This window comes from Protobothrops mucrosquamatus, unplaced genomic scaffold, assembly GCF_001527695.2.
Source record: "Protobothrops mucrosquamatus isolate PMUCROS unplaced genomic scaffold, P.Mucros_1.0 scaffold199, whole genome shotgun sequence".
NCBI lineage: Eukaryota > Metazoa > Chordata > Lepidosauria > Squamata > Viperidae > Protobothrops > Protobothrops mucrosquamatus.
The window spans coordinates 471,016-483,309 of record NW_015386555.1 but is presented as its reverse complement, the minus strand read 5'-3'; the positions used below and the strand labels follow the sequence as shown (position 1 = coordinate 483,309).

Genomic DNA, 12,294 nt, shown 5'->3' with positions numbered 1-12,294 from the left:
TCAGTCCAGAGAGTACACTATTCTGAATAATGTTTTATTCTTTGCTTTTATAATGTATAACAGCCATTATCAGAGAGGCCTTAGAAGAGGGATCCCCAACCCCCGGTCTGTAGACCGGCACTGTCCATGGCATGCCAGAAACCGATCTGCGCAAACAAGTGAAGCCCCATTCGCAGGATGCAGGCGGCCTGTGAAACCACACCCCCTCCAGTCCACGGAAAAACCTCTCTCCATGGAACTGATCCTTGGTGCCCAAAAGGTTGAGGGCCGCTGCCTTAGAAAATGGCATTTCCAACATTTTAAAAATATAATTATGACTAATATTCCAGTCCTTAGTCCCCATCATGATGGCAAGCTATTATTTCTAGGAAAGATACTCCAATCCATCTGAAAGCGACTAGATTGCAGAAGGCTACACTACTCCTTTTTCTATAGAACACAGTTCCATGTTAGAGATTACTTGAGAAGCTTCCCCATTCTGTCAAAAGTTACTGTTCCAAAATAAATTTAATGTCATTTTTAGAGATGCACAGATACAAATATATACAGCTGAATTAGAATGTTATAACTCTAACAGACAGGCTTAAGACACATTTCAGAATTGCTGAAATGTTGCTTTATTCACTCGTTAGGTAGAGTGGGAGTCAAACTTCATCTTCTTTTTGTACCTCCAAAACCTAAGAAAAAGAGATGGAGAAACAGAAAAAAGCTATTATTAATCAATAGTGAATTCTAAAATAATCTGAATAATGAAATAATAAAGGAGATAAATGCATTCAGCTCTGTGAGCTAGTTTACAAAAATATTTAACCAAGGAAGGGGCACAGCAAATCAGATAGGGCCTTTATTTCTGTATGCTAAGGTCTGATAGCCTGCTTAGGCATTAAGGAATGTAATATAATTTTACAAGATGGCACAAGTGCTCAACCCCTCAATTAAATGACTGAAATATGAGATTGCTAAATCTTGGAAGATTTCAGCACTCTAGCCCCAAATCTTTGACGGTCTCAAGTGAGAATATTTGTGGATTTTATCTGCGGGGAAGCAGGTTATTCTTGCTTTATTAAGATGGAGTGGGTGCATTGCTAATCTCTCCTTTATACTATGCAACCTGAAGATTCTGCTGCTGTTTTAGAACACAATATAGCTCATCAGATCATCCAGACCCTAATTCTATTTAGCATTAATGGAAATACATCTTTTGTTTTAGTGTTATTATCTAGGAAATGACTCAGTGATTAAAATAAAATGTCTTGCATTGTAATTTATATAAGAGTGCAATCCTACATATGTCTACTCAAAGCATACAAATAGGTGGAGGAGATTATGACTGCAGTCTCAGAGACAGAAATATATGAGTTCCTGCCAAAAATATAAACAACACCTTCACTAGTTTGTCAGGCAACTCACCCCCTTCACTTTCCCACTAGCTGAATTCTTGGGTTTGACTATAATGCCAGGTGGTAGAATTCCATTAGGAATTATCTGCCACTACAGGTAGTCCTCAACTTACAACCATTCATTTAGTGACTGTATGAAGTTATGACATTAAAAAAAATGACTTATGACCATTTTTCACATTTTTGACCATTGAAGCATTCCCATGGGTCATGTGATCAAAATTTGGGCGCTTGGTAGCTGGCATGTATTTATGGGGGGTCATGTGATCGCCATTTGTAACCTTCCCAAGTGGCTTCCGACAAGCAAAGTCAATGGGGAAGCCAGATTCTCTTAACAATTGCTTAGCAATGGAAATTTTGAGATCAGTTGTGGTTGTAAGTGAGGACTTTTTTAAATGGGGAGATGCTCAAATCTGAAATCTGGATGAGGCAGAATATGAAATCCCTCTAAGTTTTAAATGAATGGCTGCAGAATAAACAAATGCAGACCTAAGCATTTGTTTATTTACCAAATTTGTAAGCTGACCCAATCTGCATGATTCTGGGGGGTTTAAAAGAATGTTGTCATCCTTGATATTTTTACATTTTATATATTAGATAATTTCTTTTCAGGTCTCTTTTATTTGTTAGTTAATTTGTTGACTTTTATAAAGTGTTTCTAAGATTGTGTATAAGATTGGATCCCGGACCTCTGTCTTGGTCTAAAAATCCTTAGTAATTATGAGACGGCCCCCACACGGTATTTTTTGGACGTGTAAATGCAGTAGGTGGTGATACATTACAAACCAAAAAACAGGAGTAATAAATACTTTTATTTCAATAAAAGCAAAAAATAGAGTAGAAATGTGAGGGAATAATTTAACTGTAGCAATTACAGAAATGTGAGATCTGCATTTCAAAAGTAGCATTCAATAATCTGTAAATAGTCTAACCCAGGGGTAGGCAACCTTGGCTCTTTTATGACTCGTGGACTTCAACTCCCAGAATTCCTGAGCCAGCCATGCTGAGGAGAAAGGGAGAGGTTTCCAAGCTGAGCCATGCTGCCTCAGGAATTCTGGGAGTTGAAGTCCACGAGTCATAAAAGAGCCAAGGTTACCTACCCCTGGTCTAACCAAACAAGAAAAATAGAGGATCGAAGCAGATACCAAACTGGAGAAATTGAGGAAACTGCACTAAACAGAAATAAATTTAGACCTCCATATGATGAAACTTTGCCTGCCAACATTTATGTTACTAGAATTTTCTAAGTTTATGCTTGAATCCTGAAACTAGTTGCATAAAATCCTTTTTCTTCAGATAACTGTTCCTCTGAGAACAAAATAAATTCCTAGGCTTGTCTGCCCTTGAATCTTATCCTCTTCGTTCTTATTGGAAGAAACAGTGATAGAGAATACTTAAAAGATCTCCCAGCTAGCTGGCAGAGCACTCAAAAGTAAGACCCTCCAATTATGAATTTTTTACCAGCCACTCAAAATTGTTAAGTCCTACTAATACACCCCAAGCTGCCTAAAATTTTGCACTGGGAAATTTGAGTATTATATACTGGATCCTATGTCCAAGATCCAATCACAAAAGTCAACTTTCAAGCAATCACTGCTTGTCTGAGATGACTACTTAATGAACTAAGTTCCATACTCTAACTAAGAGTGCCTAAACGTTTTGCCATAACATCTACTTTGAGGCACGGTTATGCGGTGGTTCTCCTCCTTCCTCACCGACCGCACGCAGTCTGTATTGGCAGGGGGGCAGAGGTCGACCCCAAGGCCCCTAACTTGTGGGGTGCCACAAGGGTCGGTCCTCTCCCCCTTACTGTTCAATATTTATGTGAAGCCGCTGGGGGAGATCATTCGTGGCTTTGGGGTGGATTTCCATCAGTACGCTGATGATACTCAGCTGTACATTTCCACCCCAGGCCACCCCAATGATGCCCTTGACGTGATGGCCCGGTGTCTGGANTATTCTTAATGTACATACCTCCTCTAAAAATTCAAACACTACAATGAACACAAATGAACAATGAAAAGAATACTATGAAACTTTGGGAAAGATGGATTTAGTGAATAATGTACAATTAAAAGCTTATTTGCACTTCCCTTGGACTCTGTCTGCACATCCACAAGGGAGATAGCCCTCACAGTTTGGAAAACCCTGGTCGACAGGATGATTTGTGTATATGTGCAAATCTACTTCTGAGATATCAAAGAAGCAGTACAGTTAATTCAGAAACCTTTCTGCTGTTAGACTACTTAATTATCACTCAATTATCTACTTAAAATCACCCAAACATTTGTTTGTAGACCCTGATCTCCCTTTTATGACTTTTGGAACATCTGTTACAATTCAACACAGCCTAAAAAAATTAGCAGCAAAAAAAAAACACAAAAAAGAAACGCAAAACAGACCATAGTAATGGCAGAGTTTCATCAGAGAAAGTCATTGTTAACCGATTTTCTTAACAATTAACTAAATATAGGATACTTTTTGAAACTGATATTGTACTCCAGCTGTACTCCATACATCTATATATGGGAATGAATTACTGTATGTATTCATATAATGATGTACTAAATCCTGTTTTGTACTTTATTTCCATTTCAAAACAGAGAAAAGATTTACAGATCAGATGTAGATCCCCTACCATAATGAGAACTAGATATAAGTCTGATTGAAAGCAGTGGGGAAAGTTTATTTATTTATTAAATTTATATGCCACCTGTCTAATTATCTAGAGTAACTTTGTGCAGCTTACAATGGCATAAAATCATTAAAACAATTAAGTAAAAGATTAAAAAACAAAATTTGCTATCATTAATCCAAATCCAACTCTTTTCAATAGGATTTTTTAAATTGGAAAGTTATTGATATCAGGCACTGTTAACCCAAAAATCAAGGACGTGGATTATAACTTACCAGAGGTGGGTTTTGTTTCTGAACTAGAAGATGTTGAACAGCTATTTGAATTGCCCAATGAACCAGTATATGGTGGTGGAGCAGATGGACCAGCCCATGTGCTGTAATAAGGAGAATGCCTGTGATCTAAAGGTGACCTAGAAGAAAATGATTCTGCTAATTAATTTGTTTTTTTGCATGTGTACAAAATTAAAACTTTAATATATGAATAATCTAGAAAAGAACTAGAAGGCCATTTAAGGCAAAGTTGCTCTTTAGCAATCAGCAAGTAATCATAGAATATGTAAACCAATATGTAAACAATTGGAATATATTCAATTATTCCAACAAACTGAGGATATCTCTTCAGTATTTTTTTAGTTCTATTTCTATTTAAAAAGGAATATTTCCAAGAAACACACTGATTTACCATTAAGGTATATATTGATATCAGGAAAAACTTAAGATTTCAAATTAAAAAAGTATGATCAGAACTCATACAAATTCAGTACAAAAGTCATACAAGCTGCATAATACATGCAAAAGGCTAAAAAAAACTTTTTAAAAAGTCCACTAAAAATAACAGTCATGCTCCATTGATTTTGGAAGGATATACAGAAGAATTATCAGTGAAAAACTGGGGAGGGGGGGATTAGAGACAGACAACTTTGAAAGTAAGTAATAAAAGCAAAATTCAATGTGGAAAAGACATAATTAATAGGAAAGACATGATCATATTTGTACACAGAAATTTGGGAGACAACAAATGTACAATAAAGAGAAGTAAGAATCTATTTAATAGCATCGAAATAACCAAATCGAGCCTTTAATTCTTATACTTATCAAAATACTAACACTCTTTTTCATTATAACCATTGTTATTAAAAGAAAGAGAAACAAACAAGGATTTAGAAAAACAGGTACTACTGAAGTAGTCGCCTTAAAATTGACAACTGTTTATATCTTTGTTCTCTGGAAACTGCAGCTTGTATTTTTAACTCCACTGCAGGAGTTTCTTCCCTAATGATGCAATATTAAGCAACCACAGGGCATAAGGGAAAGTGTAATGTATGATAGCTATTTTCTTTATTTTACAAGTCAATCCATTTATCACCATTTACTGCTGGGCTCTGAATTCCGGGTATTCTGATTAACAACCTACTTCTTCAGTGTTTCTCAATTATTCTAAAAAAAATCCTAGAGATACCTACCAATTGGACAACTATTAAAAAACTTTAATAGGCAAAAAATTCTTATCTTAAAATAAGGGTTCTGCAGACAGCTAGGTCACCAGCCCATCTTTGTATCTGGCGCTACTCATCTGATTGCTGATTGCAAGTAGTAATGAGTGGGATAACTATTTCTCAAAACATTCATAATCTATTGTTATTTTAAAAATCAACATCTAAACACAACATTCCATGTGGACAACTGATAGTATTACTAGTATGAAAGAAAAAAAATATTTTCCTTTGGGAGAAGCAATTTCCTTTCTGTCAAATAGGGTTGTTGCAAGAGAAGACAAGATTACCTTCGGTTGCCAAACAAATATCCAAGAAGTCCTCCGGCACCTAATCCAGTCCAGAAACCTGGCCCTGAATTGGAATCATAGTTGGACCCACTAGCAGCTCCTTAATTTAAATAAAATTATATAGATTTAGATCAAATAATCTTTGTGATCAAAGCTCTTTTATAATTAAAAATATATATAAATAGGCTACCTCAGCAGATAATTGAAGAGTCTTACAAGCTCTCCAAAGTTTTAAATCAAACATTGATGTATAACCCTATGGAACTATTGATTTTACTGGAGAAACAGACTACAGGCTATCACTTTTTATCTCCTTATTTTCTAAAAGGGCAGGTATATTTCCTAGACTTTCGACTAAAGGACCAACTCAGAAACACAAGGACTTCTCATTTTAACTGTACCTGAAATGTCTACCAACTATATAAACAAGAGCATGGGCTAGACATGATACAAAATTCTATAGAAAATTCAGTGACCCCATTAACAATGATAATTAACAATGAATGAACCTCCTAGAGTTTGAAAAGTAGATTACCTATCAATGTTACTAATAAATGTTTTTGTTGTGATGTAAGAGATTTACCTGAGTAATTTGATTTAAATCCTGGCGGAGGTGGGCTTTGATAACTTTGCCCGTAGGATCCTGAATGTGCATCATCATTAGGGAAATTATGTTGTCGGTTATCACAGAGGAATAGCTTGTAGATGCCAAAAACAAAAACAACAAATAATATTACCAGGATCAATCCAAATCCAGAACCAACTGAATCATGAGAAGGTGCAGAATAATAGGTCCCAGAAAAAGTGTTAGCTTTTTGCTGTCCTTTAGTTAACTCTAATGTGTACTCCAAGCCACACGATCCTTTTAAAATGAAAGGGTCATCTGGATAATCGTAGCCTTCACAGCTTACTTCAATTTTTCCAAAGCGATATGAAACATCCAAATGTGCTTTACATTCCCACTGAAAATAAAAGAGAATTATTTTTCTACAATAAAATATGTAACAAAATTGAACAGACTTAAACTTGATATATTTTTAGTAATTTTATTAAAATACAATGCAATCTTTTTTTGTAAAAAGTTCTAATTAAAGCCTCATAAGTAAGCTTAAAACTCTAACAGAGCTTGAAAGAATGCACATGAAAATACTGCCAGACAGGAATGCTAACTGACAAACTTGTTAAAGTTGTTTTGAAGGAATACGGATTTACTTTAACTACTTTACTTTTTCTCCTGTTGGCAATCTTGCAGCCCCATTTTTCATTGTTAACTCATTGCATCTTCCTGGAGTCAGTTTTGGCTTGATTTTATATATATATAAAATATATATAAATTTGTTCTTCTCTTTTTAAAAGCCAGCCATTTAGTCAATTTTACATTTATACAAAATTTTTCCACAAGATAATATATTTTTCTTCATATGAAGAAACATACCTGCACATCATAGCCATCCCAGCCTTTGTTGTAACACTGAACAACCTCAGGGGTATATGCTGTACATCCAGCTGAGCCTCCGGTACATTGCAACTGGGGCACTGGAGATGTCCTCCGATAATTTGTGTACTTACCCTTATAGAGTGTCAGGGCTTGGACCTCCCTCAATAGGACTCTCTCTGACAGAATATAAGTATTATGTAGTTATTAGAATATTATATTATGTAGTAGATTTAGAAACACTAAGCAAGAAAATGAATACATATTTTAGGATTTTGTGAGTTTATTAGTGCCAATAAAGTTCTCAGAATAATTCCTGTTAGGTGGTATATTTTGATTACTTACAAATAGTAATCTCAAAAGTTGCTTTAATAAAAAATATATCTAAGATTAAAGTTAACATCTGTGCTCTGTAATTAATTTTGCTTTTTTTGTTCACCAATTATCCTATTTTATCAAGTATTCAACCACAAGTTTTCAGAAGTTCACAAGCAATACATAGGTACCTCTCCCTAATTGTTCAGTATATAATATTCAAGAATTGGTGAACAAAAAGCTTCAATTTGCTCCATAATATCCTATGCAATTACTTAGGAAAACAGCCCAATGGTGACTGGATTCCAACAAATCACCGTTTTACAAATTAAACCACAAGAGCAGTATTGGGGAAAACCCTAAATCATTCTTTACACACCCCAATGACTATATTTACACAACAGAGTAAAAACAAAAAACAAAAAACCAGGCACTAGTTAATAAACATCCCCTGCAATGGAGGCCTTAAACATTTAATTCTGTTAAAAACATGGAGCAGTGGGGGCGTTTATGGATTCATGTGACATCTAAACCCAACCGGTGTCTTCGAAGAAATCTGCAGCGTTTGGTTACTCGTGTCAATTACTACAAATGGCTTCTAAAATGTCTGCCTAGTAAGGCCGGCGCCCATTAGTACATCGCACTTTCCCCATAAAAAGCTGGCCCGGGGACCAAGAAATGGCCCTCACTCCTCCAGAAAGATGCTGTTTCAGGACCGAAAACCCTCTGAACCAGACACGAGCGTCAAGTCACTGACGCCGATAGCAACGATTCCTCCCCGACCGTCGCGAACCGAGAGGCAGGCTTCCTAAAGTGGGTCGCTCGGGGAGCCCATCCCTCGCCTTACCCGGCTGTTGCCAGCCCATCGCGACGTACGTTCCCGTCAGCACCACCAACAGCGGCAAAAGCAGCCGCCCCGGAGACGCCTCCATTTTAGCCCTTTCACTGAGAAACGAAGAGCCACAGCTCCAGCCTTTTTCGCCTATGACAACGGGCCTCGCGGCTCCGCCCTCGGCGACGCTGATTGGCTCTTCGGGTTGCCTTTCTAAGGCAAGCGACCGTTTCGTCAGCTGGCGATGAGACCCGGCAGCGCCATCTCGAGAGAAGCGAGCTCGGTTCCGCGCTAGAGTTACTGAGCGGAAGGAAATCTTATCAGGACAATGGAACGCTAGGAAAGCCTCGCTGTCAACCAGCCATCCTATTGGCTCACAGGCGCCGCCCAGGAAAGTCAGTATAACACAAAATCTATGTACGCTCAGAACAACCAATGGAGTTGTTGATGGATGTTTACAATCGGTTTGTCCTCTTCCGGTGAGTCATCGGCAGCGAAGAATGACTTTACTTTAAAGGGTATTGTTGTACGCCGCCCAGAGTCACTTCTGTTGAGATGGGCGGCTGTATAAATTTGATAAACAAATAAATCTGTGTTGCACTTCTGAAAGCAAGCTCGTTTTTCTAATCGAGCATCTGACTTATTCTCTGAACACAAACAAGAAAATTGTGCAACTTCTTAAATTACAAATGCCTCGTGGCAGGACAATTAGCCAGAACCAAAGTCAAGGGTGTGATTTCGAGACAAGTTGCGATGTTAAGATTGCTAAACGGTTAGGGGAAATCGGTCCTGTACTTTTTAACAGTCGCTTGATTACAATTTGTTGAATGAAAGCTATATATTTTGAAATGCTTCGTATTGAGGAACAGATTACTTCTGAATAAAAGTAATTTTAAATCATATTCCTTATTTATTTTGCAATCTTTATAACCCACTCCAACAACGTCTGACCAGGATACAAAAAAATGCAAAGACAAAACCAAAATACACTGTAAACAGCTAATTATAATTAAAAGCCATTAGTGAACACCATTGTTGCCCTTAAGATTAAAGCTAGGACTAAATTGCATCAGATTATTGCTGTTATTAATCTGAGATATGCGTATTCATTTGTAGCTACTGTAAGCATAATTGAGCTTTTGGGACTTGGGGAAAAAATAAAGATCTTCCTAGTTTTTTCACACAAATGCAGGTCCACTTATCATCCAAGTCTGATGTCATGAGTTGAAAGAAAGTGATAGTCAGCTTTCATGAGTAACAAGGTGGGACTAGAACTCACAGTCACCTGGTTTTTAGCCTGGTGCCTTAACCACTAGGCCAAACTGACTGAAAACTGGGATAATCTTAGATAAAAACAATGTTAGGATTTTCTGAATTTTTTTGCTGACATCTAATTATCTGAATGTTTCTATCCCAGACCTCATACCCCTAGTAAAATTTTTGAAACTTTCTATCGTAAGAACTGTGCTTACCTAAAAATAAAAGGTGGGTAAGTTTGCAAAATAGCATTTTAATCAGGTTTGCTGCTTGATGTGTCCTTTGAAGCTGAAATGGAAATTATCTGGAGATAAAATGACAGTTATCCAAGCTTTTTAGTTGGTTTCATGCAAACTCTGCTAATTATGACTTGAAATAATTATTGTAAGCAGAAAATTCAGTTCACATAAGAGGGAACTGATTCTTTACATGCAAAGTTTTAAGGCTTCACAGAAGATGTTATACGGTTGGGTTTAAAGTTCTTAAACAACTATATCTTCATTGTGTATTTTACTCTAAACTATTATACCATTTATATGCTGATTTCTTTTACAAAGTAAGAATTTGGGATTATCCTTAGAAACTAAATGAAGAGAAATTTAGGGCTGATAAATGATCTTTATATAATAATAAAGCTAAATGATGGAATTTATTGCCATCAATTGTGACCATCACCAGTTTGGATGGATTTCAAAGGGGACCAAACATATTAATGAAAGACTGTAATATTTATTTTTAACCCTACCTTTAGTTTAATCAACTTAAGGCGCAGCATACATACCTAATGTTCCTGCCTTTTGTGTTTTGCAGAATAGCCACCCCCCTGTGAGATGGGCTGAGCTAAGAGACTGCCTCAAATACACTATATACCCATGACAATTAGTTACTAAAATGTTCACTGCTTCGGAGCATCCATGTAAGACAAGTATTACTTGTGAGCTTCCTGAATGCATCTGGTCATGCTTTGTGTGACGCAGAATGGTAGAGTAGATGGATTATAGAGTTCTTATATTATTACTTTTTATTTTTTCAAAGGTCCTTTAGTCACAATAATTATCAGTATTTTACTATTTCAAGTAATTCATTTACATAACATTGATAACAATTTCTCAAAACAAATCTTAATATTTAGTTAGCAATTATTTCTGAACATACATTACAAAACCTAAATCAGTGGCCCCCAACCTTTTGGGTAGCATTGACTGCTTCGGTAGAAAGAGGTTTTTCTGCGGACTGGATGGGGCATAGTTTCACGTGCAGCCTGCATCCCACAGACGGGGCTTCGCTTGTTTGCATGACCCAGGTTCTGGCATGCCATGGTCGGTCCACGGACCAGGGATTGGGGACCCAATTTAGATAATTGATTAAAGTATGAAAATTATTTCTGCATAATGCATCTGTATAACTCCTCAAATGTTGTGCTTTTTAGACCAATTAGAATCAGTAGTAAAAAAAGAATAAGTATTCTAAATAAATGCTGAATCTGGAACTTTCTAGATAAAATAAGTATGCATACTTACACAATTAATTAGGCTTTCAGAACAGACAAGACCTTTTTGTGGCATAATAAAAATACTAGGTTGGGAAGATTAACAGAAGTAATTATGAAAGTAATTCTGGTGTCATCTTGTGTCTGCAAGATTAAGTTGGTGCATCTACCATAACTTCTATTTAACAATTATCTTAATTGTGCTAATTCATTGTTTTGTAATAAAAAAGCAGAAAAAAACCCTTTAATCATTCAGTCCATGTATAAAATGACTGCAACTATATAAGTACATTAATATATAGCAATGAAATCCCTCTTACAGTCCAACAATAATATATAAACTTTCCACAACTATTTTTGGAAATTTTGTCTAATAACCTCAGGTCTTAAAGGACTTTGAAAAGACAGAGTTGAAAAAAGCCAGAAGAAAATGAAGCAAATAGAGTAGAGTCAAGTTTCAGTAAAGTTTAAAGATTGAATTAACTTTATATTGAAATCAAAAGGCTTTAATGTTAACAAAGGTGGAAAGAAAGATAAGACCGCAAGCAGTGAAATGGATGGATTCTATTACAGTGTCAATGAATGATCTTTTGGAAGACTTGAAAGAACAAGTTGGAGACACATCATCATGAACAAAATTTATCTGGTCACTACTAGTTGAAAACGACTTGATGGTACATAATCAAACAATGGGTCTTCCTTCTTTTTTTAGCTTTTCTTTCCTCCCCACGTTTCGTTTTAATCATAGTAAAGTCTGTAGCAGGGGTCTTCAAACATGGCCCTTTTGTGACTTGTGGACTTCAACTCCCAGAATTCCTCAGCCAGGCACGCTGGCTGAGGAACTCTGGGAGTTGAAGTCCACAAGTCACAAAAGGGCCAAGTTTGAAGACCCCTGGTCTGTAGGTTCTTATTGTATTATCAACTTCTGTTGCCGAGTGGAGACAGCAGCAACTAGTCCCGTCCGTTACTGTCCCAAGATTTTTCTTCTGTTTCGGAAAATATCTCCTCCCTGGGAAGGAAAACAGGGTACACACACACGCGAAGCCTTATGCCTTATGTTCCAAAGGTACGTCCGCCGTTTCGGAGATCGCGCTTCGTCGGAAGTCTTGCCTATGGCTAGAGCGCGCACTTCCGGGGCTTGTCTAG

The 12,294-nt window shown here is 36.8% G+C and overlaps 1 protein-coding gene across 1 annotated transcript; it reads right to left on the bottom strand.

Annotated features, from left to right (window-relative positions):
• Positions 1–278: 278 nt before the first annotated feature.
• Positions 279–8,575, bottom strand: SARAF (store-operated calcium entry associated regulatory factor). The gene is made up of 6 exons (XM_015813848.1): positions 8,418–8,575; positions 7,256–7,434; positions 6,404–6,782; positions 5,821–5,920; positions 4,311–4,447; positions 279–677 (listed from the first exon to the last, which is right to left on the bottom strand). Exons 1-6 carry the CDS (start codon positions 8,500–8,502, stop codon positions 652–654), a joined length of 906 nt encoding a protein of 301 aa, XP_015669334.1. The 5' UTR covers positions 8,503–8,575; the 3' UTR covers positions 279–651.
• Positions 8,576–12,294: the final 3,719 nt, after the last annotated feature.